General features: G+C 35.9%; 1 protein-coding gene across 7 annotated transcripts in view; it reads right to left on the bottom strand.

Annotated features, from left to right (window-relative positions):
• Positions 1-20,555, bottom strand: part of LOC126370515 (protein unc-13 homolog A) — a 103,619-nt gene that overhangs the window by 66,856 nt on the left and 16,208 nt on the right. For 5 of the 7 annotated variants that reach the window (XM_050015381.1, XM_050015379.1, XM_050015384.1 and 2 more), the window contains exons 2-4: positions 4,289-9,097; positions 1,912-1,955; positions 1,509-1,599 (exon numbers count right to left, since the gene is read on the bottom strand). In XM_050015381.1, coding sequence (XP_049871338.1) covers positions 1,509-1,599; positions 1,912-1,955; positions 4,289-8,857 — 4,704 coding nt within the window. In that variant the 5' untranslated portion in view covers positions 8,858-9,097. Of the gene's footprint in view, positions 1-1,508; positions 1,600-1,911; positions 1,956-4,288; positions 9,407-20,555 lie in introns of those variants that run through there. The other 2 variants (XM_050015383.1, XM_050015380.1) reach the window with 2 other exon arrangements.

Below are 20,555 nucleotides of genomic sequence, written 5' to 3'. Positions count from 1 at the left end.
TTGTCCTAAATACAAAAGTTAGTTGATGTGTACAAAAATGAATTGGCAAATGTGAAATAACAAATTTTAGTGCGCGTAAATATGTTTAAAAGTAAAATTTTGTGTGTATGGATGTGATATATTTACAACATTGAAATCTGCTGTGTGAAAAAATGTTTGCAATTCATGTTATGAGTATCTGTCCAATGGCGAAAACAATATTTGCTGTGATGTCGAAGCTTCGCAATGAAACGAAATTAATTTACAAGCACGTGCATATTTCCAGTCCGGAATCCAATCCAGCTCTGTTCGATGAAAGCAGCTTCATGGAGTTACGCAATCATTGGAAATCACAATGGATAAAATTATTCCTGTAAATCCAACTGAAGTGTATTAAAAGCAGAATCATGCATCGCAAATGACGACATTTAAAATGTCCAAGCAAGCAAACTATGTCAACCAATCAGGTAAAAGGTAAAAGGAATGTCGTTTTCTATTATGGTGACATCCTTTTCCTTTCAACTGATGTTTCAGTCACATGCATAGAAAAAGTACGTGTTATTGGGATAGTAATACCTTGAGAACCTGCGGGTCCATGGTAAGGGGTAAAATGCAATGATATTATTAATTTTCATCAGGAATAAGTGTCGCTTGGCTTCTATGGTTCCGCTATGGCGATCTGGTGAGACCTAGTCTTACTTGGTGTAGGTTAAAGGCCATCTAACAATAGGTTTTAAAGGCCTAAGTGTTATAGAAGGGAGACACATATAACAGGTAGCAGATACATCAATAAAGAAGGATATTAGTAGATTTCTTTTATCTTTTTTTTGAATAGATTTCTGAACAATGTATGAGGATGTTATAACTACTAGAGAACACGGGATCCTTGAATTATAGTGTAATAAAAGCCAAAGAAGAATTCTCATTCACGACTTCCCCATAAATTGTTCGTAACATATAATATGGAAATTTTCTGTATAGAAGAAAACATTTATTACGCGCCTAATATTTACTAAGCTTCAGGAAGCGTACGTTTATGCACAGGGTCGGTTTTAGGGTCCTAAGGTCAAAGGTTTTTGGATTCATCTGAATGTGTCTATTTGAGGGTCAATAGTGGAAGAAGATTAATGATAGTCAAGTTCTTTCAAATTTTACTGAGCGTACAAGAACATTTTTCGGAAATTCTAGCACTAAGCATAGCAATATTTTCTGGGCCGAGTCAAAAATACATTCGAGCGGGCGAAATCTTGTCGCAAGGTGCTCTGCTTATTTAAATTCAGCGACGAAGTGAACTTGCATAATTTAGTCGCACTCAAATCGGACTGTTTTTATCACCCTAAAATCGACTCTGTCCTGCTGTATACATTTACGACCGAATTCAAATATCCACCGTATACGTACAAAAGGGAATTGATAATTCCCGTGAGCACTAGGTAGATATTGAAACCGGCCCAAGAAAAAAGATCAAAGTTCCATCGGATTTTAATATTGAATTTTGGGTTGTTGGAGTAGAAAAGGAATGTACTTACAAGTTCAGAGACGAGGGGGATGGATTTCCTTCTAGGCCTAATGTCAGGCATACTGTCGATGTTGCTGTAGAACGGATTATCTCCAGGATGCCTAAAAACGATTTCAAAGGTCAAGGTCTGTCGGCTTAAATATTCACGTCATGTCATAGAAGCAGTTCTTTCTGAATTGTTTACTAAGCGACCAGAGTAGCTTTATATACTTTTAGTTCCTTAACTAGTAATGAAATATTCAAACAATTCATTTGTTTTTATTAATCTATTTTTTTTAGAATACAATTGACCTTTTTGGCAACATCTTCCCTTCCTTCGTCCTTCTAGTTATTGTGATAATTATAATGCGTATTACCAGTCCATTCGATAGACCTTGAATAAAAGTTTTAGTACAATAATTATGTTCACATACCCATTTCCTCTTCCGCTTTGGTCGCTGAACCCGCCGGAGCCATTCTAAAAACAAAAAAAAACAACAATTAAAATAAGAATTAAAAAATAAAACAAAAAGCTAACATTTATTCATTAAAAAAATAACATCGATTAACAATATTGTATATAGTATTTAACGCTTCGATCAATTTTTCATTTAACCTCATTAGCGTGGCGTCTATAATATAATACTTTTTCTTATTAATAAGAATCAGGTTAAGAATGAACAGAAAAAATCCAAATTTTAGTTTTTCAGATATTTCTAAAGTTTAAAACAAAAATTTAGTTATATCAAACACATTTGTATGGATATTATTGGTGGGAATAGTGCCCATAACACAAATTATGTTAAAGGCAAACTTACTGACTAAACCAATGAAGTAGTCTTATTGGTTTTAAAAGGGTACTTTAGGTTTCTTATTCATTTATGACGCCGCCGACTTCTATATAGTATTTTGAGTATGAAAATTTCATCGAAACACTTATATTTTAATTAACAGTAACGTAAACGTACTATAACATGGAGAATTAATATACAACAACGTATTTTATATACATATTATAATCAACAATAATGATAATGGGCAATTCTTCAATTATTTGTAATATGAGAAAACGTGAATGCCATGAATTGATAATCCCGACCTAACTAATCCCATTTTGCACTGCCTCTGTGGATAATATTGTATTGCAAATGTTTTAAAGAAACTTTGCAACTTGCGATTTTATAATTATAACATTACACTACATAATATTGTTCAACATCTAATCTTTCGCTAAATATGTTAGTACATAAAGTGCCAGCTATCTTTTATAATGTAAGTGTAAATAGCTATACGATTACCTAAGCCGTGTGATTTCTAGATAAAATACGTTATGATTTAATTATACTTTTTGTGAGATGTAACATTTAACACGCGTTTGATTAAAAGAAACATCTCTGTGTTTGTATGCTGTATAATCATCATAATAAATTATGATAATTAAGATACTGATGTAAGTAAGTAGTCGTTACATGAGCCATGTCAGAGGCCTTTGACGGCTCAATAGTAACCCTGACACCAGGGTTGATGAGGTTGGTACTTCACCTCACAACCCACACGATAGAAGATCATAATAAATAAAAAAGCAAAAAGTCAAATACTTTTGCGTTATTATAAAACAAGGGCTGCTCTGCTGTCTATCTCTGATAGAACCTGATCACAGTAACTGGAATCAAGAACAAGTTTGTTACGAAAGTATGTAACTATATCCAGAACTATCTTTATCAGATGAAACCTTGTCACAGTTTACTCGCGTCCCATATGGTTGCTACGAAAGAGTTTCATTTTACTCCGATCACGAGCAAAAAATAGAAGTGAAAGAAGTTTTGATCAATACATCTATTATCTCTGAGAATAGTTTTCCTTCTATTTTATTAATGGCCGCGAATCAACAGGTATACAAATCACAGAGACGTTTCGTTTCCTAAATTACCTTTCAATAAAGGAACATTTATCTGATTTTCATGATATGAGATGATATGACGATGAGTTTATGAGCTTTGTACGTTAAATGCTCCCTGCGAGGGTACCTTTCGATATAATTGTTAATAATGAGTGAAAATCGATATAAAGATGGCTGATTCTCATCTAACATAGTCAATTAATACTTTACAAGCAACCAACACATTAATTATAATACTGAGTACTTGTTTACATATATCAAGATTATCATTGAGTATATTTAAAACAAGTTTTCATTAAAAATTGTATATTCATTGTTGAGTATTTTATTAAGCTTCATATAAAAATTCGTACTATATAGAAAGATCTTAACACCTATTGCGGAGGTTATATCTAATTATTGCCTCAATCAAGAAAGAGCATTAACGGTAAATAATATAAGTAGTTTGTATATTAAGAGCACCTATCTGTAATTTCATCAGGTAAGAATTTGTATGAATAATGTTGTGAGTAAAATTATGGTTAAATTCACAACCACTGCATAGTAATTCTCTGTGTAAAATGTTTTTTTAATGATTTTTATTTGCCATTTTTTAAGAAGATATTTAAAATGTATTGCGTTCATAAAATCGTATAACAGATATTTATTTATCATGTCATACGTTTTTGTTGGAAGTAGGTCGTTCGGAGTACATAACAGTAACTATAAAATACACACCCTACAGCTATACTATGCACGTAATAATTGAAAAGCAGGTTAAACAACGTTTGCAATGGCATAGAGTAATATCAGTCTAACTATTAGTTTTACTTTCAGAACAGTGTCATGTCATCTGCGGTTACATTCTAAATTTAATAGTATGATTAACTCTTAACTCTAATTTCATGAAACTTTTGCATAAGATAACTTACACCTGCACTGACTTTATCCTTCTCGGTGGAGGACGGAGTCGCGGCGGGTGTTTCCGAGGAAGTCTTCTCTTCAGCTTTGCGATCCTTCAAAGCTTTGAGGAGCTTCCATTTACTGCCTACACCACCGACTGCTGCGTCTTGCGACTGCTGCGGTGGCTCCTGGGTCGGTGGAGGCCTTTCCTGTATCTGAGGTATATCGTAATCCTCATCTAACTCGTCGCCACTCTGGACTGGACTGTCAGGCCCTGAAGTTTCACCTGAACCTGAATCTTCAAACGACTTTTCCTCTTCATATTCTTCTTCTTCTTGAACTCTGTCATCAGGAGTTTCACCCATAGCTGGAAACGTTGTAACCTCTTTCCACGTTTCTTGAACTGGAGGTTCGTCACATTTTTGTTTGACATTCGCTGTTTTCAGCCTCAACTCTCTTAGAACAAGGCCCATCTTTTCTTTTAAATTGTCATCTGGTTCCTCCAGTAATTCAAATTCTGGCTCTTCCGCTAATGTGTCTTGCCTTTCCTGTTCCAATTGGGATTGATGCTCCATTTCTTCTAACTTTCTAAGCTCATAACAGTACCATTCATCTTCTGAGTCGATGCTGTCTTCTGTACTTTGTCTTCGTGAAGACACTCGCGAACCACTTCTCCAAGAATGTGTACTTCTACTATCGTCATCATCATGTTTATTTGGTATTTCCAAACTTTGTTGATGTCGTGGTTGGAATTTATTTTGTGGAATACCACGAGTACTTTGAATAGATGGACTTCTTTCTGGTAAAGTTGACACTTCTTCAGGTACAGCACTGCTTATTATTTCTGGAGTGCTTTGTTTACGCACTCGTTTTTCCTTCACGCTTTGTAAAGAAAAATCCTCGCTAAGTTTGTCTTGTTGGTCTTGTTCAACTTTAGGAGGAGAAGTGTCATCTATTTGTTCGTCAGATACGGATGTAGACTTTCGAAGTCTGTACTTTCCTAGAGCTCGTGATACCGCAAATTCTTGTGAACTTCCATTATAGGACTTACCGTTTTCGTTTACACCTTCATCCGAACTTGCTGATGCCTTTTTAACATCACCGATTGTGGCAAATAGTGAAGCTGGTGATTGGTTGTCTTCTTTATTATCATCTTCAAATAAATCAACATTTGATATATCTGTATCAATATCCAACTTCTCTATTTCACTAATATTATCCTTCTTCATTTGAGATACACGAGCAAAATGATAGTCAATGTCGTCACTCTTATCCCTTGGTAATGCGGCAGGGACTCCAGTAAATTTATCCATTTCTTCAAGCTCACCTTCAACCTCTTCTTCGTGAAAATCTAAGCCTTGTTGTTGCCTTTCTTGTAACATTTGCTGTTGTTCAACTATGTCTTGATTATTAACTTTTCTTTGCTTTGGTTTTGGTGGCACTTTTGCGAACATGTTACCTTCATGCGCTGAATCAGAAAATACACTGTCACTGTCTTCAGACTGAGCACTCGATCGACCTCCAGACCATTCGGTTTCAGATGTCTCAGGGTCTGATAAAGATTGATGGCTAGCCTGATGTTTCCGTCTAGCTTTTTGTAGTAAACCAGACATAGACGCGACCAAGTGGTATTTCTTCTTTCTTCTTTGAGCAGACAGCAATCTTTCTTTAAGCGTCTTTTCTTGTTGTTGTTGTTCAACTGCATCAACACCTGAAGGTAATGAATGAGATCTGTGTTTCTTAGGAAGGTGTATGTCTGGTAGCCATTGACTGACGGAAGACATGGCGGATTTTAAAGATGATGTTCGTTTTGGTTTCTTTATTTGTTTATCTTGGGCTTTTCCTTTCAAGTTGGAGGAAATAGATAAGTATCCAGATTCTGAAACTAAAACGCCAGTTGAGTCTACAAATTGTTCTTTCCTTAAATGTTCTGATGCCATTTGTTTCTCAAATGCCTGATTTTCGTACATAATATTACCATTCCGCTGGTCGTATTGTTGTTGTTTAAAATATTCTTGTTGTAGTTGATTTTGAAATTGTTTCCTTTCAGTAATGCTTAGTGAATGTGATTTAAGGCTAGACGTTTCCATTGAACTAGTAGGTGATCTACTACCGCCTTGCCAGGAAAGCTGATCTTCTAATGAAGTCCGCTTAGGTGAATCATATCTGCTCGAAGTTGGATAGTATGACAAAGCGTCTGTAAGATTACCCTGAGGGTATGCTCCTCTGTGACCTGCCACTTTATAACCATTTTGGTAAAAATGGGGGTCACCAGCTCCCATTGTGTTTGCTCTAGTAAGAGTCCTTTTGGCATTTGCCGCCGACATTACAACTGTTTGGGCATGATAACTTGGTTCAGGGGGATAAGAATCTGGTGGTGGTACTCTCGCAACAGATTCGGCAATTTCATTCCTATCTAATAATTCGGAAAAACTCCTGTCTTCAGATAACATTCCTCTTGGCGTGCTATAAACAGTAGTAAATATTGCTTGCCTGTTTCCAGCCACAGAATATATTGAAGGAGCTTCGTTTCCATAATAGTATTCGCTCATATTACTTATTTGCGTACTTGGGCCGGCAATCGAAAAAGGAATATCGCTTTTGAGAAATGAGGTGTCCACTTTTCCTTGTAATTTACTCAAATCTCTAGCACTAATTTCTTTTGATATGTGATCAATTTTTTTCAAGTTGTAATCACTTTTTACACTTTTATTATCGTAAGCGTAAGAATCAACAAGTGTTTCTAAGTACGGTTTCGTATCCACTTCAAACCCCATTCTTTGAACAGATTGTGGTGGAGAAATTCTCATTTTATGAGAATCATGAGTTCCATGCGCTGTTCTTCCAGTTTTAGGAGAACCTGGACTTTTTTCTAAACTAGACCACCCACTCATTGAAGACAAACCGGAGTCGGATTTTGCTGCAACGATGTTCGTCGTGTCTCTTTTAACGTGTTTCGGGGAAGTTTTAGGAGATTTTGGTGACCGTGGACTCAATCGCATGGCGTCAACCGGAAGAGTGCCAGTTGATAATGTAGATTGATGAGCAGTTAACGCGTCATTATTATTTCCGATGACCGCAAACAAATCCGCGCCATTAGGGGGTGCTGGAGGGGGTGGACTGGGAGACTTAACTAATCTGTTTTCTTCGTAGCTTAATTCAAGCCTATTGTCTGCAGGCCCATTATAAATTTCATGTATAGACAAAGGGGAATGTTGATCTCCCGCCTTATAAATATCAGATAATTGCTGACTTGATGATTTGCTTGAATAATAGCTTTGTCTTGAAGTATCAGATAATTGATACGTTGAGCTATATTCAAATCTGTCTCTCGATAATGCACTAGGTGATTTATTGGCTTTAGCCGCATTTATTTCCGCATTAGCCACCGCTGAACTATACGCTAGGCGACCTGTTACTGTCGTGTAAGGTTCTGTCGTCGTTCTTTCAGGTACAAATTTTCTTCGAGGTGATATTGTGGCAGATAGGTACTCCATCGTTCTATCTGTGGCTGACGTGTCGGTAAGTGACAACCTAGACGGAGATTTTTCTCTTACAGACTCTTTAGGCATCGTTAACATGAAGTCATCAAAGCTCTTTATCATGTCATTCATTCCCCAATTTTCACTACCCGAGTAAACATTTTTAAGCTGCTCGTTTATAATGTTTCCATCTTCAACAAGAGTTTTTGCTTCTATGTCTCGCTCGTGCTTTGCTTTTGATTCGGGACTAAGAAGCCTAGTTTTCAAGTCTTTTAACTCTCTCGAATCTTTGTGTAATTGGGTTGTCAGCCTATCTAATTCATGTAATTTATCTACAGTCATTTGATCTATTGTACTTAATGTAGATAAATGCACCAGGTCTCTTTCGCTAATACCGGGTCCTCCCTGTAATCCACAGTAATCTTTGTAATCTGTTGCACTATATATCTGACTTGATCTTCCAGGTATTACTTCTATTTCTGTTTCTTCTGGTGCTTCCCAAATCATGTCTAGCTGAGATGGTGGTCTAGAGGCCTCTTCACATACAAGATCGTCTCGATAGGCTTGATTTAAGCTCTTGTAAAACTCTTCATTGGATTCCATAGCTTCTTCCTGAGGGTCCATAAGCACAGTACTCCGCCCTATATCCAAGCCTTCTTCTATGCCATCTTCGACTGTACCATTTCCTAAAATTTCCCTAATGACTTCAAGTCTACTCATCGGATCTCTTGAGGCGACAGTGCGACACGTGTAAAAGTCGAGTAATGTTGATATGACACCCTGTTGGTCTGCGAGAAGAGTTTCGAGTCTTTCAAGGCGCTCCCACATCCGGACATACTCCTGGCTGAGCAGATCGAGTGCTCGCCAGGCGTATTTGAGCTCCGTCTCGAGAATATTGAGGCGAGTGCCGAGGCGTTCCATGTAGTCGCTGATGATGTAATCTCCAGAGTAAGGGGGAAGGTCGGGCGGCAGGGCGAGGGAGCCGCAATCGTCCATATCGATCTCGGCAGCCCCACTCCCGCCGCCCTCGCTTTCCTCCATCCCGCCGCTTGCGCTTCCCCCAGCACTGTCGTGAATATCGCGCATCATCTTCGGATCGGATAGAGGGTTGCACATAACATTTTTCACTATGAGTCATCCCATATCGTTTTGTTTCTCACACTTTTCACATTAAACAGTCCCGTGTCATTAAAAGTCCTTTTAATTATCATTTTATCACTCACGGATTTCACTATACATTGTTTCTTTTATACATCTACTTTATTCGTTCACTTTATAGGTATACTTTGTACTTCGACGGAATGAAATTGATAATTTTACATCAAAAATATAATTTGATTTGCACTTATCACTTTACTGTAACAGAAGGATTGCCGTTAAGTCTCTGTGGGAAATCACTGGTTTGGACATAAGCATACTTATGTGCACACCAGTGATGGGGACATTAGTGGAAGGGAATAATACCTCGGTAGAGCATGTCAACTCTTTGACAAACTATTATATATTTTAACTTGTATATTAGTAGTGAATAAAAAACTGTTTCGCTGAATGTTATCGTGATTTCACGATAAAGGAGGTTGACATGCCCGAGCAGAGGCAGCTAAGCGGTTCGAGTCTAATTCGATTCCACATGAGCAGTAGGACTCAGAGGTGGAAGGCGTTCCCGACGAGGGTAGGAAATGGGATGAACGAGGGGAAATTAACGCCGGTCCGACCACCGCTTCGCTTAGATTAAACCCCTGGATTATTGTGGGCCCTTGGGACATACTGACACATTAAGCAAATTGTATCGGAATAATGAACAAAGTCAGGGCAGCTCTAAGAGTCAAAATGTTTATTCAAGTTTTTGTATGTGAGAAGGAATGCCGCGGTACTGTGTGAAACCAATTTCCACATAGCGATAACCTAAATTCCAGTAGAAACAGACGAGGCAGGCATGTGTAGAATGTCTTTGCCCTAAACAGCTACGGTCGGAGATCTCAGTACGTCGTGACTAGCGTATAAACAAGGTATGCTTTGATGTTAATAGAATCCTATAAACGAAGCCTCCGAATACCAACAGAAATACCGAGAGGTTCATATTACAGTAATTATTCGCTTCACCAAATTTAATTCAAAAACGAATTTTAGTTCTATGATTAAAAGTTTAGTAATATGATTAAATTTTTTTGGGAGAATAATATTAAACAGAAATATAAATAAATAGGAAATGATGTTCGTTATTAAATTCCACGTTCGTTCGCCACAAATCACAAAAATCTATGAAGACGTATTCGAACATTCCTCATTGAAAAAAGGTCGAAGAATTAAAACTGAATGGTTTTTCTAGAGCACTTCGAAAGCAGTTGAATTGATTTTAATTTACGACTACAATGCCGGTTTGGTGGCCTGACGTTTTAATTTGTGCTGATTTTATGCTTTAATTAAAGGTTTCAAATGAATTTTCGAAGCTTTCGGCACTAGGAAGATTACTTATCAAGAATATGCCTGAATATTGAAGCATTACTTATTTATTCAAAACCAATTAGCTATACACCAATAGCGATACGTTGCAAAGTGTCCTTTACATTATCCTTCATCCGCGTCCTTGGTCCTAAGTCCATTTGCCCAAGTCGTGTCTGTAAACATGGGGGAAGCCGATACGCTAAATATACTATAAACAATGTATTATCTGGGCCACCAAATGTTTTGATTCCTATACACAACGCCCTCCCACCCCGTATCGGTTTTCGATAAACCTCTTTAGCTTAGCGACAGCGGGACCCAAAGTAATCCCTAAAACGTTCCAGACTTTTGCATCGCTAGTCTTGCTTTGAAGGTATTTGCCGATTAACACGCTCGTAAAAGTGAAAATGATGATTGAAATAAGGCTAAACGTTTTCTGCGAGCTGTTATGTAAATGCGGAAGGGTTTTATTCTATAAGTAAGTATGTTAGAAAAATTTAGTTTTTAATTTGGTATCAATAAAAACAGTATTTGAAAAGAGCACAGTTTATGTGTGGCAAACTTTCGAAATGAAAATGTCGATGATAGAATTTCGATTCTCAAACTCAATAGCAAGCCGTCTTCCTACAAAAAATTAACTTTATACCTACCATTCTCTTTTACAAGACTACAAAACACTGTGCGATAAGCCAGGAAACCGAAGTAACGAGACAATGCAAAGTAATTGCGGAGCGATTGTCTTGCGCCTCACGACGCCCAAACTAAATTAGTGGCAATAGACCGGAGTAGAACATAAAGTTCCCAAGCAATCCACGATTGAAACCGTTGGCGACTGGCCAAAGCTCACCCAAAGTTTTGCTCAGTACTAATTGGATTTGTAGCCTCTTCAAGGAAAGTTTAAAGAATTTTCATTCAATGGGTGTTTCGGAAAATCTTTGAAAGGTTCGCTGGTAGCTTGTAATTTGCCTTTGAAGTAAAGGAAAGTAGTAAAGCTGACTAAATTGAATTAAACGCTCAAGTTGAGGTTGCTACCTCAACAGACAGACAAAACTCACGCCCTTGCATGCTTGACTGGGTAGGCAGATGTACAAGTCACGGAAGGCAAATTGTAACACAATAGATTAGGGTGAAAACCAGTTTTGCAAGACGACAATATGAAATAAATAATTTTCATTTTTCTTTTTTTTTCATATTCACACATAGTAGAAGGCAGTCTTATCATCATCATCTCCCAAGGGTTATTCTGTTTTTCACAAAGTCGACGTATATAGTCTGTTTATATACACCTACCTATTCTATATTAAGTACTCAAGTTTACGCGTGAGTGAGCTATTAGTCACTATCAAACAAAGTTTAAAAAGTCAAATGTGACTCGTTTACATAGAATAGATACCTAATCGTCTGTCACATTTGAGAACAAAAGAACACAAATTTACTGAAGTAAAGTCTCCTTAGACAGACGAACTTCTTGTCTTCTTGTCTTTACGAGTTATGAATATTAAATTCAAGATAATAAAATATTAGTATACGCGTGTCCCCGAATAAGCTTTGAAGGTCATAGATAATAGAAGTTGTTCATAGATGATTATGGATATTGACGCAATATTCGAATAATATTTTTGTAATATTTTTCTGGCCTTTGAATAAGTGTTTGAGGAGGATGGAAAGAATAAGTTGGCCAAACAGAATTACTAACGAGGAAGCGCTAGTAAGATTAAAGGAAAAGAGTCAAATATTGAAAGTTATTGGAAACAGAATAGGCAAGATGATTCACTTAATAAGACTCGACGAATTTACTAAAAACATCATAGAAGCTGCAAGGAAAGACAGGAAGGGGAAGACCAAGAAGAGCTTACATGGAACAGATTAAATTGAAGGTGAACGTCGTGTCTTATAAGGAAGTGAAAGAATTGGCCTTTGATAGACAAGAATGGAGAATGCTACATTGGTAAGAGCGTTGCTCTTAAATGAATGATGATAATGATTTTTGTTATTCGGTATTGAATTCTGATGTGGTCACATCAAAAAATTGTATCTGTGAGTCCTAGTTTGGTTAGGACATTACAGGATGATTACCCATTTGTCGGAAAGTAAGATGGTCTATGCTTTAGAAGGCACGTGAAGCCGTTGATCTCGGCTACTACTTACTGATGTAAGTACTTAGTCCTTACATAAGTCATGTCAGGGGCGCATGTTTGCTTGTTTGGTGGCGCAATATAACCCTGACACCAGCCCAGCAACCCACACGATAGACGTAAAACGTAATATTACATTGCGTTATTGAGAATAACAATCCTTTATTCATATTTGTTTAACACCGCTGCCGTTCAAATGCAGTCACGGCAAAAAAATATGTAATTAAACCATACCAACACTTAGTAAAAATCTGTTTTACCTATAAGCGATTGGTCTTTACCTTTTTAGTTCATAAAAACATGCAATAAAGGATAAATACAATGCGGCGAGATGGGTGTGGATGGAGACCCGACGTGTCGGCAGAGTAGTTTTGGTAATAACGACGAAAAATAACGTTTTAAATTCAACAGGAATATCCAGTTTATTAACGACACTTCACAAACAAATTATAACGATGCTTAGATATAAGATCTAAATCCAAAATAAGAGCGCACGGCCAGAGCTAAGTAATACAATATATTTAAGTATGTTGTTCTTATGAAAGTCGGGGATGCAATGAGTCAGCGCAAAATGAAAGAAAATGCGGAATGTAATGAGAATTTTGAAATTTAAGATGATTGACGGTCAGAAAGAAAGGCCAGTATGTGCAAAGTTTGTACTCTGCTACAATAATTTAAGTACCTTTATTTATTTTATTTATGTATAATAGTAGCACAAAATTCTACCAGTATCATCTTAAAAGTTTTAACAAGGTGCGTGACCGTTCTAAATTACATACAGTCTGTTAAAGTAACATATAGGGTGTAAAATATAAGGGTTGGCAAACAATCTCTTCTTTACGATACAATTTCTTCCCTCAGGGTTGGTAGTTATAAATTCTTCACGCGGTAGTGTTTCACAATTTATGAGATGGCCTCCGGGTAGTTTGTGTCGGACTTAGAGGCATAATTTATTGAGAATCGGAGGCTAACTTCGTCCCCATAACACTCTCAACTTAACTTGTGTTTAAAAAGATCTTTCTTAGGTGGATTACTTTCTAATAGATATAATCTAAAATCCCGAGTCAATTAAGAAATACCGCATTTTTTTGCTATTCTTTAGTAAAGACATTTCGATATTAATAATTTTTTTAATGAATAAAGAAGAATCGAAAATGATATAAACTGACTACTAAAATAATTGGTTTATAAAGGTTTCTAAAAATAACCGGAATTGAAATATTTATATCTAGTGAAACTCCGTAAATCCGACTTGAAGAACTTAGCTACGTAAGTAAGTTTAGCGTTATTACACTTAAATATGCATGAGATAATAATTCTTAAAATGTCATCAATTTTTTAACAGCGGTTTTCCTTGAAGAGTCATAACATTTTTATGTCGTTTTACAAACGAGAGATTTAATTTCGTCCAACCACATACAAAATACGGACAAAGTAGAAATGACATAAAAGCTGTAGTTTGAGTAAGTGATGCTTTTCGTTAATAGATTACGTTCCATTGTATGGTTGAGAAGAAAGTGTAGAAAAACTAGAGATTTTTCTATACTCAAAATATGTAAATAACTTAGCCACTATTATATGGCTCACCGCAAATTATGTTGGTATAACAGGAAGCTCGGTAGAGCATCGGTACTTAGTGTATATTTGCGATAGATGTACGGTACCTCTGGGAATATGCTTGAGAGCTTATGCTGTGCCATACTGTTGCTTATTACTCTGGACATCATAACTCATGTTGAGGAAGTTGATTAGGGGAGAAATCACAACCTTTCAAAAGTAATGATTTGATAACTAAGTATCTAAAAATATTCAGACATTTGTTGCTGAATTACGCCGATCATTTCCAAACAATACCCATACAGTATATTTTCTTGGTGAAGGAAAACATCGTGAAGAAACCAACATTCCCAAGAAATGCATTTTCAGAGGTATGTGACTTTTAACCTGTATTGGGCTGGTTTTCCCTTCGCGGGTTGGAAGGTCAGACAGGCAATCGCTTCTGTAAAAATGCGGACTTGTCAAATCTTCAGGTTAGGTAAGTGGATCCTGTGGAAAACGGGATGATGCTAGGGAAATAACGATGGCCCATACAGTATATTTTTCAACCAATTAATGTAATCTGTAGCAAATCTACAATAAATGTCGGCCAACGGCGAGCGTTGAGGCTGGCCGGAGAGCAAAGTTTGCATAAAACCGTGAGGCGCATTTCTAAAGAAAGAAAGAAAATATTTATTATATATTTATTTTTTATTATATATTTTTTTATTATTTATTATTTTTATTATTATTATTTTATTTTATTTTCTGTGTGGTCCCATACATAAATGAAGAAAGAACAATCACAATTATTATACAACCTAGCTAACCAATCGATTAACGAAAAAAAGTAGAGCGAAATAATTTTGACGAACCGGAACGGCGAATCAGCATGACAGTAAAATAAATCCCGAATACGGTAGCACTCGGATACGAATTGTGGGAAAATGGTTCGGGATGGATTATTGGTCGACACGAGAGAATTTGTAAACCTAATAACCGTGCTAATTAACTCGAGTGAAATATTTGCGAAATACCGGTTGTGAATATGAACCGTGATTGAATATCCTCCGTCTGGAACTAAACTCAATATCTCGAGTAGACCCGCCCGCGTTGGTCGCCTGTTGTGATTGTTTTCCTTTTGTGTGCAATAAGATAGTGTTATCGTATATGCTTTAGTCAACCTGCAATGTCCTTCCCAAACAAAGTACAGTCTCACAAAGTGATTTCGACAATGTCCAACCCGCAGTGGAGCAACGAGGTGGCGTATGATTCATTGGGATGTATGAAAGCGTAGGTAAAAGAGTAAGATAATATGATATGAACGAATAAGAGAGAGACAGGTATGTGAGACAGAGATAAAACATACGTGTGTGAAAGAGAAAAGATATAAGTTAAAACGTATACGGTTGATAAGAGTGAAAGAGCGAGAGGTATGAAAAAGAAAGGGACTGAAGAGGAATGAAGGACTAGTGTGCGCGTCGCTGAAGGCTTTTTTCTCCAATTCGAATATTAAGATGTTAATTTTATTCTGTGCGTTTTCAAATAATTTAAAGATAAACAGTGGGTTATAGACTTCAGTGTTTACTTTCCCGCTCCGTCCCACATTCATACACTCTCCGGTTGATCGAGGGGAGGCCTGTGCCCAGCAGATGGAATGGGATGTATATAGGTTTATTATATACCGGGTGTTAGTAACATCGTAACGAAATCTTTGAGGAATGATTGAGTCCATGATTCTAAGTTGATATCAAGAGGAATTTTCCATCGCAAAAGTATAGATATGAAAGTATAGTAATAAAAAACATGAATTTTGCGACAGAAACGGCGGATGGTTTAATAACTACCGTAAAATAAGTGAAATTCAAAATGGCTGCCATAATGTGAAGTTCATTCATGTTGAGAACCGTGATGTTTCCATCTGGAAGGAACATCTGGAGTTGAACTGATGCCAACAGCTGCAACCTTCCTGTCTGCTGAAAACACCGACTTTTACGAGGTAACCATATTGCAATTTTATAAAATACTGTGAAATGCGACAGATTAAAATTAGTAGAGTCTCTTCTTTTATGTGTATATTTATTTTAATTGCCAAATATGTTTTATATAGTACTGCAGTTAAAACAATAGGCCAGTTTCCAACTAGTAATAAGTAAATAACCGATTGAGTTATTTATTACTATTTACTCATTTTACTACTTCTTCTTATTACTCAAAACAGAAATTTACTATGGAATTTGTATGAAAAAGCACACTGTGACGTCATAGAAAAAACGATAAAAATTCGGACATATTACGAGTAAAAAAAATTAAAAATTAAAAAATATCTTTATTCAGTAGGTAACATAGTTACACTTTGAATCGTCAATTTTTACATAACGAACGTCTCATCCGCCTAAAACTACTGTAGTATTACGTTTGCCTTGATTAAAATTCATAAATAAGTTAAATAGGAAAAAGAAAATGTTTTTCGTTATTTCTACATCTGTCTTTATTTAGTAATCAGAATTTTATAATTTATCTTGAACCTAGTACACGACCCAATTTTTCTATTACTTTTAAGTATGATTATTGCATTTTAATATAGTACTTACTTAATTTTTGTGCAGATTTTATATTATGGAAAATTACACACACATTATAAAGTGTTCATTCGTGAATTTGTTCTATTTTGACGAAACATTTGAAACGATTAGAATGAAAAATGTAATATGAAAGCAATCGACACAAAAACAAGATTTGGCGTAATTTAAATAACGATATATATCTAAGCAAGTACTTTTAAGTTTTATCATAATGAATATTTTTTTCTTTATGTATTTCTTGTTAGTAAAATATATTATTTATTGTTATTCACATTTGGGATTATCGCTTACACAAATATGTTTCAGACACGTCTGCATTGGTTGCTACCATGGTTGGTAAACTCAAAAACTTGTGTTATTTTGCTACTAAAATTAGTTATCTACTTAATAAAACCAAGAAATTAACCTTTTGACCTGGATTAGTTTTAGTAACATTGTATGTTTAAAAAAAAATAGTAAATTAATCATTTATCTTCATGATTTTCTCAACAAATCCAGAATGAGCGCAGAATGCGATTCAGTAGAGTGAACATCTGGAGTTGAACAGTTGCCAAAAACTGCATCTGTGAGGTTGCAGTCACCGTGGCAATAGAGGAATTGTTAAAGCATTCGATTTATTACTCTCCTGGAGCAAAATTTTACAGAAGACGGTATATTTTTGCTTAGACTTGCTTCTCAAATGAGAGCACCGGTTAGAACCCCGATACCGGACTTACTAATTTATTTTACGCGCACTTTATACTAACAAACTTTACTCGACCTGGACAACCAAACGACACACCACCTATCACGTTGGTCTAACAGAATGTTCGGTGAAGTGTGGATACTTAGATCTACTAGTGATGGAAAGTCGCTATTTATAAATAAAATACCTCTTAATAATTGCGAATTGAGGGTCTCGAACTCTACTTACTTAAGAAAATATGGCATTACAATGTACCTATGACTACCCCATCGGAATATAGTCGCGAGCTGATATCAATATTGGGACGTGTGCTTGGAATAATAGTTAATAAGTAGTTAGCTTCTATGCTGTTCTGGGAGCGAAGTAAAAACATAAAAAAACGTTCAATTGCCTTTCCCGGGCGTGTCGTAAAATCCGACAGAGGGATTGTGTCGTTTATAACATAAAGGACTAATAGGCTGATCACTTGCCGCCATAAGGTTCATATCCATCATAGATCTTCGTATTAATGATGGTTGCATGTTGTCTTCGATTACTTATAGCTCTTCCCACCCCATTAAGGATTAAGGGCGTAAGTTTACGTACGTATTTATGTTTATATAAACTCTTACAAATTCAGATCAACACAAGGATTGCGTCCTTTATAATTTTGGGAATTGGGATGGACCATTATATTGGCAATAGGCTGATCATCTAGCATACGGCTTATAAATAATATGGCCGCACCCACGCCTTCCAAAAGTCCGGGATTCCTTTATCCCGAGATATGGAAATGATGTACAAATAATAAAATAAATAATAAATGAAATGCAATGAATGAATGAATGACAAGTAATCGTATCCATCAATCAAAAGTATCAAAAGTTACTGCCAGTTTTTTCCTGCTTATTGTGGCTCTGCTGACTTTTTTCTGTGTATCATTATTTCTTCTGTGTTTCTTTATTTTTTTTTTGTTGTTTGTTTTATTGTGAGTGTGTGTACGTATATATTAAATTGATAAATTTAAGAGGAAAAATGACGGAATAATTAAATTTGCATTTGCTGAAGGTTAAGAAAATGGCTTTTGTAAGTTATTTAAGTGGCGTGCAAAACTTTGACAGGCGATAACTGCGTTACCAACTACCCATTCAAGCTCAAGTAAAATGAATTAATTACCGTCCCTGGTTAGAGAATAATTTTCAACTTTGAAATACGCAAAACACAGTTTAGTGAACCTACAACTGACACAAATCCGTTACCAAATTAGTGTACATATTTAGAGCTCTGTATGTAGTAAAAATTCTAATCATAAATTATTATTTTTAAGAAACAAAATAAAGCGAAGCAAAATAATTTCAAATGAAACGAAAAGACGTTTTGGAAGTTGTTACCGTAAAAATGAAGGGCCCTAAATGCAGGTTCAGGAATTATAGTCACTTGCCTTGTTCCGTAAGTGATCAAGAATACTTCTTGAATATTCATTAAACTCTTTGATTTACATTAAATACCTATAAACATTTCATTAAATTTCTTTTTACTTAAAATAAATCCAATTTAGTTTCATTATGATGATTTTCTAGAATCAAGTGGCAATAAACCGGAGGGAATCCAAACGGTTCGATTACTACGTAACACTGCTACGCCGTAGTAATAACTACGCGACTGCTACGACTAACGTGCTATTTTATAGTTCAGTAGTAGAGATAACCACCGACAAGAGCGCAGCTCTTAAATAGAGAGAGAGAGAGAGAGAGAGAGTAGAGATAACGTTATATTTGTCACCTCGTAAATCAGAGGACTCGATTCAAGAATTATTATCCTACCGTAATAAAATGGAGAGTTATCTTTCCTTATTTGTTTTGACAGATTCCGTCTTCCCTGTTATCAAGTGATTTACAACCTCTGAGCACAGACGTGCCAATACGAGCCATTAGTTTCCAGGCGACATCTGCTTTGGTTAGGTAATTTAGAAGAGATGTAACTTGAACGTGGATGTAAGTAGTAAGATTAGAAGTAGTAGTAGAGTAAGATTTTATATTTGGATTCAAATGAAAGTTTATTTAAATATTTTACTTTTTTTTCTATTACCTAATTATATATCCCTTCTTAATTATGTACTTTTTCTAATTTTGGACTTTATTTTTAACTGACAATAACTGAACACTCAACATTATGCTAATTTAATTTTTAAGTAAATATTAAAATATCATTATCTCCGTAGCATTATCCCGTTTTCCACAGGGTCTGTTTACTTAACCTGAAGATTTGACAGGTCCAGTTTTAAATATAAAAAAATAAGTCTTGATATAATCAAACAATAAAAAGTATACTCTTTAAAGTAATAGTCTTCACAGAGCAAGTATATTTTCATAATTTCCACTGCTCGTAAAAAGAAACATCCCAAAGGCAATATGGATTTTAATGAATGTAAATGTCTAACGATTTGTTTTACCACACAGTATCAGACAAGAGAACACGTTATGACAAAAAGAAAAAAAAAACAAATTTGTCAAATTTGTTTTGACAACGAAGGAATCATAAAATTTGAAAATTAAATGAAATTTGGATCGTAAATGATAATCACGTGCTCAGCGATGAAGAAAAACATCGTGAGGAAACTCACATACCCGAAAAATACATTTTCGGATGTATAATATGTGACCTAATCTGTAATGAGCTGGTTTTCCCTTCGCGGATCGGAAGGTCAGACAGGCAGTCGCTTCTGTAAAAAACCGGACCTGTCAAATCTTCAGGTTAGGTAAGCGGACCCTGTGATAAACGGAATAATGCTAGGGAGATGATGTTTCCAGACAAGTCGTTAATAAATTACGTCACCGATATCAATAGCTTGCCTTTACGGGCATTCGATTAAACCTCCGAAATACCGTACTCATAAAATACATAGTGGGGCCTGTATTCTCTGATTTGCAGAGACAAACGAGAACAGACGCTCGGTTCAGCGTTTATCTGGTGATTTACAGTGAGAGGCGTCGCCGAAACGATTCGCTGAGTTGAATACCACCTGCGACGGGCAGAGAGGGCAGGTTTACTAGGAAATGAAATGCTTTTTAAACCGATAATGGGACAGACAAACAGATTTCAAAAGGATTCAAGAAGGGATTGGTTAAGTTTATAATAGAGGCATATACTCTTTTTTTTTCATAACTCTTTTACAAATTATTTATTTACACAGTATAAGACGCTTATCTAAAAGCCTGAATAAAGCTTATGCGAGAAGCGTATGAAAATTGCTCCCTCGTTACAATAATATCATAACATTACGATACATCTTTAGACCCAATTATAAATTCTTGTAAGTACGTTTACATGTTTTTATGTCAGTAAGTATGTCTGTTTGTCTTTAGGCAACTTATTCAATATATCGGGTAATAAGTATTTCCACGTCCTCGTGCCATATGCGTTATTAGTTTTAGGTAGTTTGTAGGTAG

The sequence above is a fragment of the Pectinophora gossypiella genome, chromosome 11, assembly GCF_024362695.1.
Source record: "Pectinophora gossypiella chromosome 11, ilPecGoss1.1, whole genome shotgun sequence".
In the NCBI taxonomy this organism is placed as follows: domain Eukaryota; kingdom Metazoa; phylum Arthropoda; class Insecta; order Lepidoptera; family Gelechiidae; genus Pectinophora; species Pectinophora gossypiella.
The sequence above is the reverse complement of the archived record's forward strand: the minus strand, read 5'-3'. Positions and strand labels throughout refer to the sequence as shown.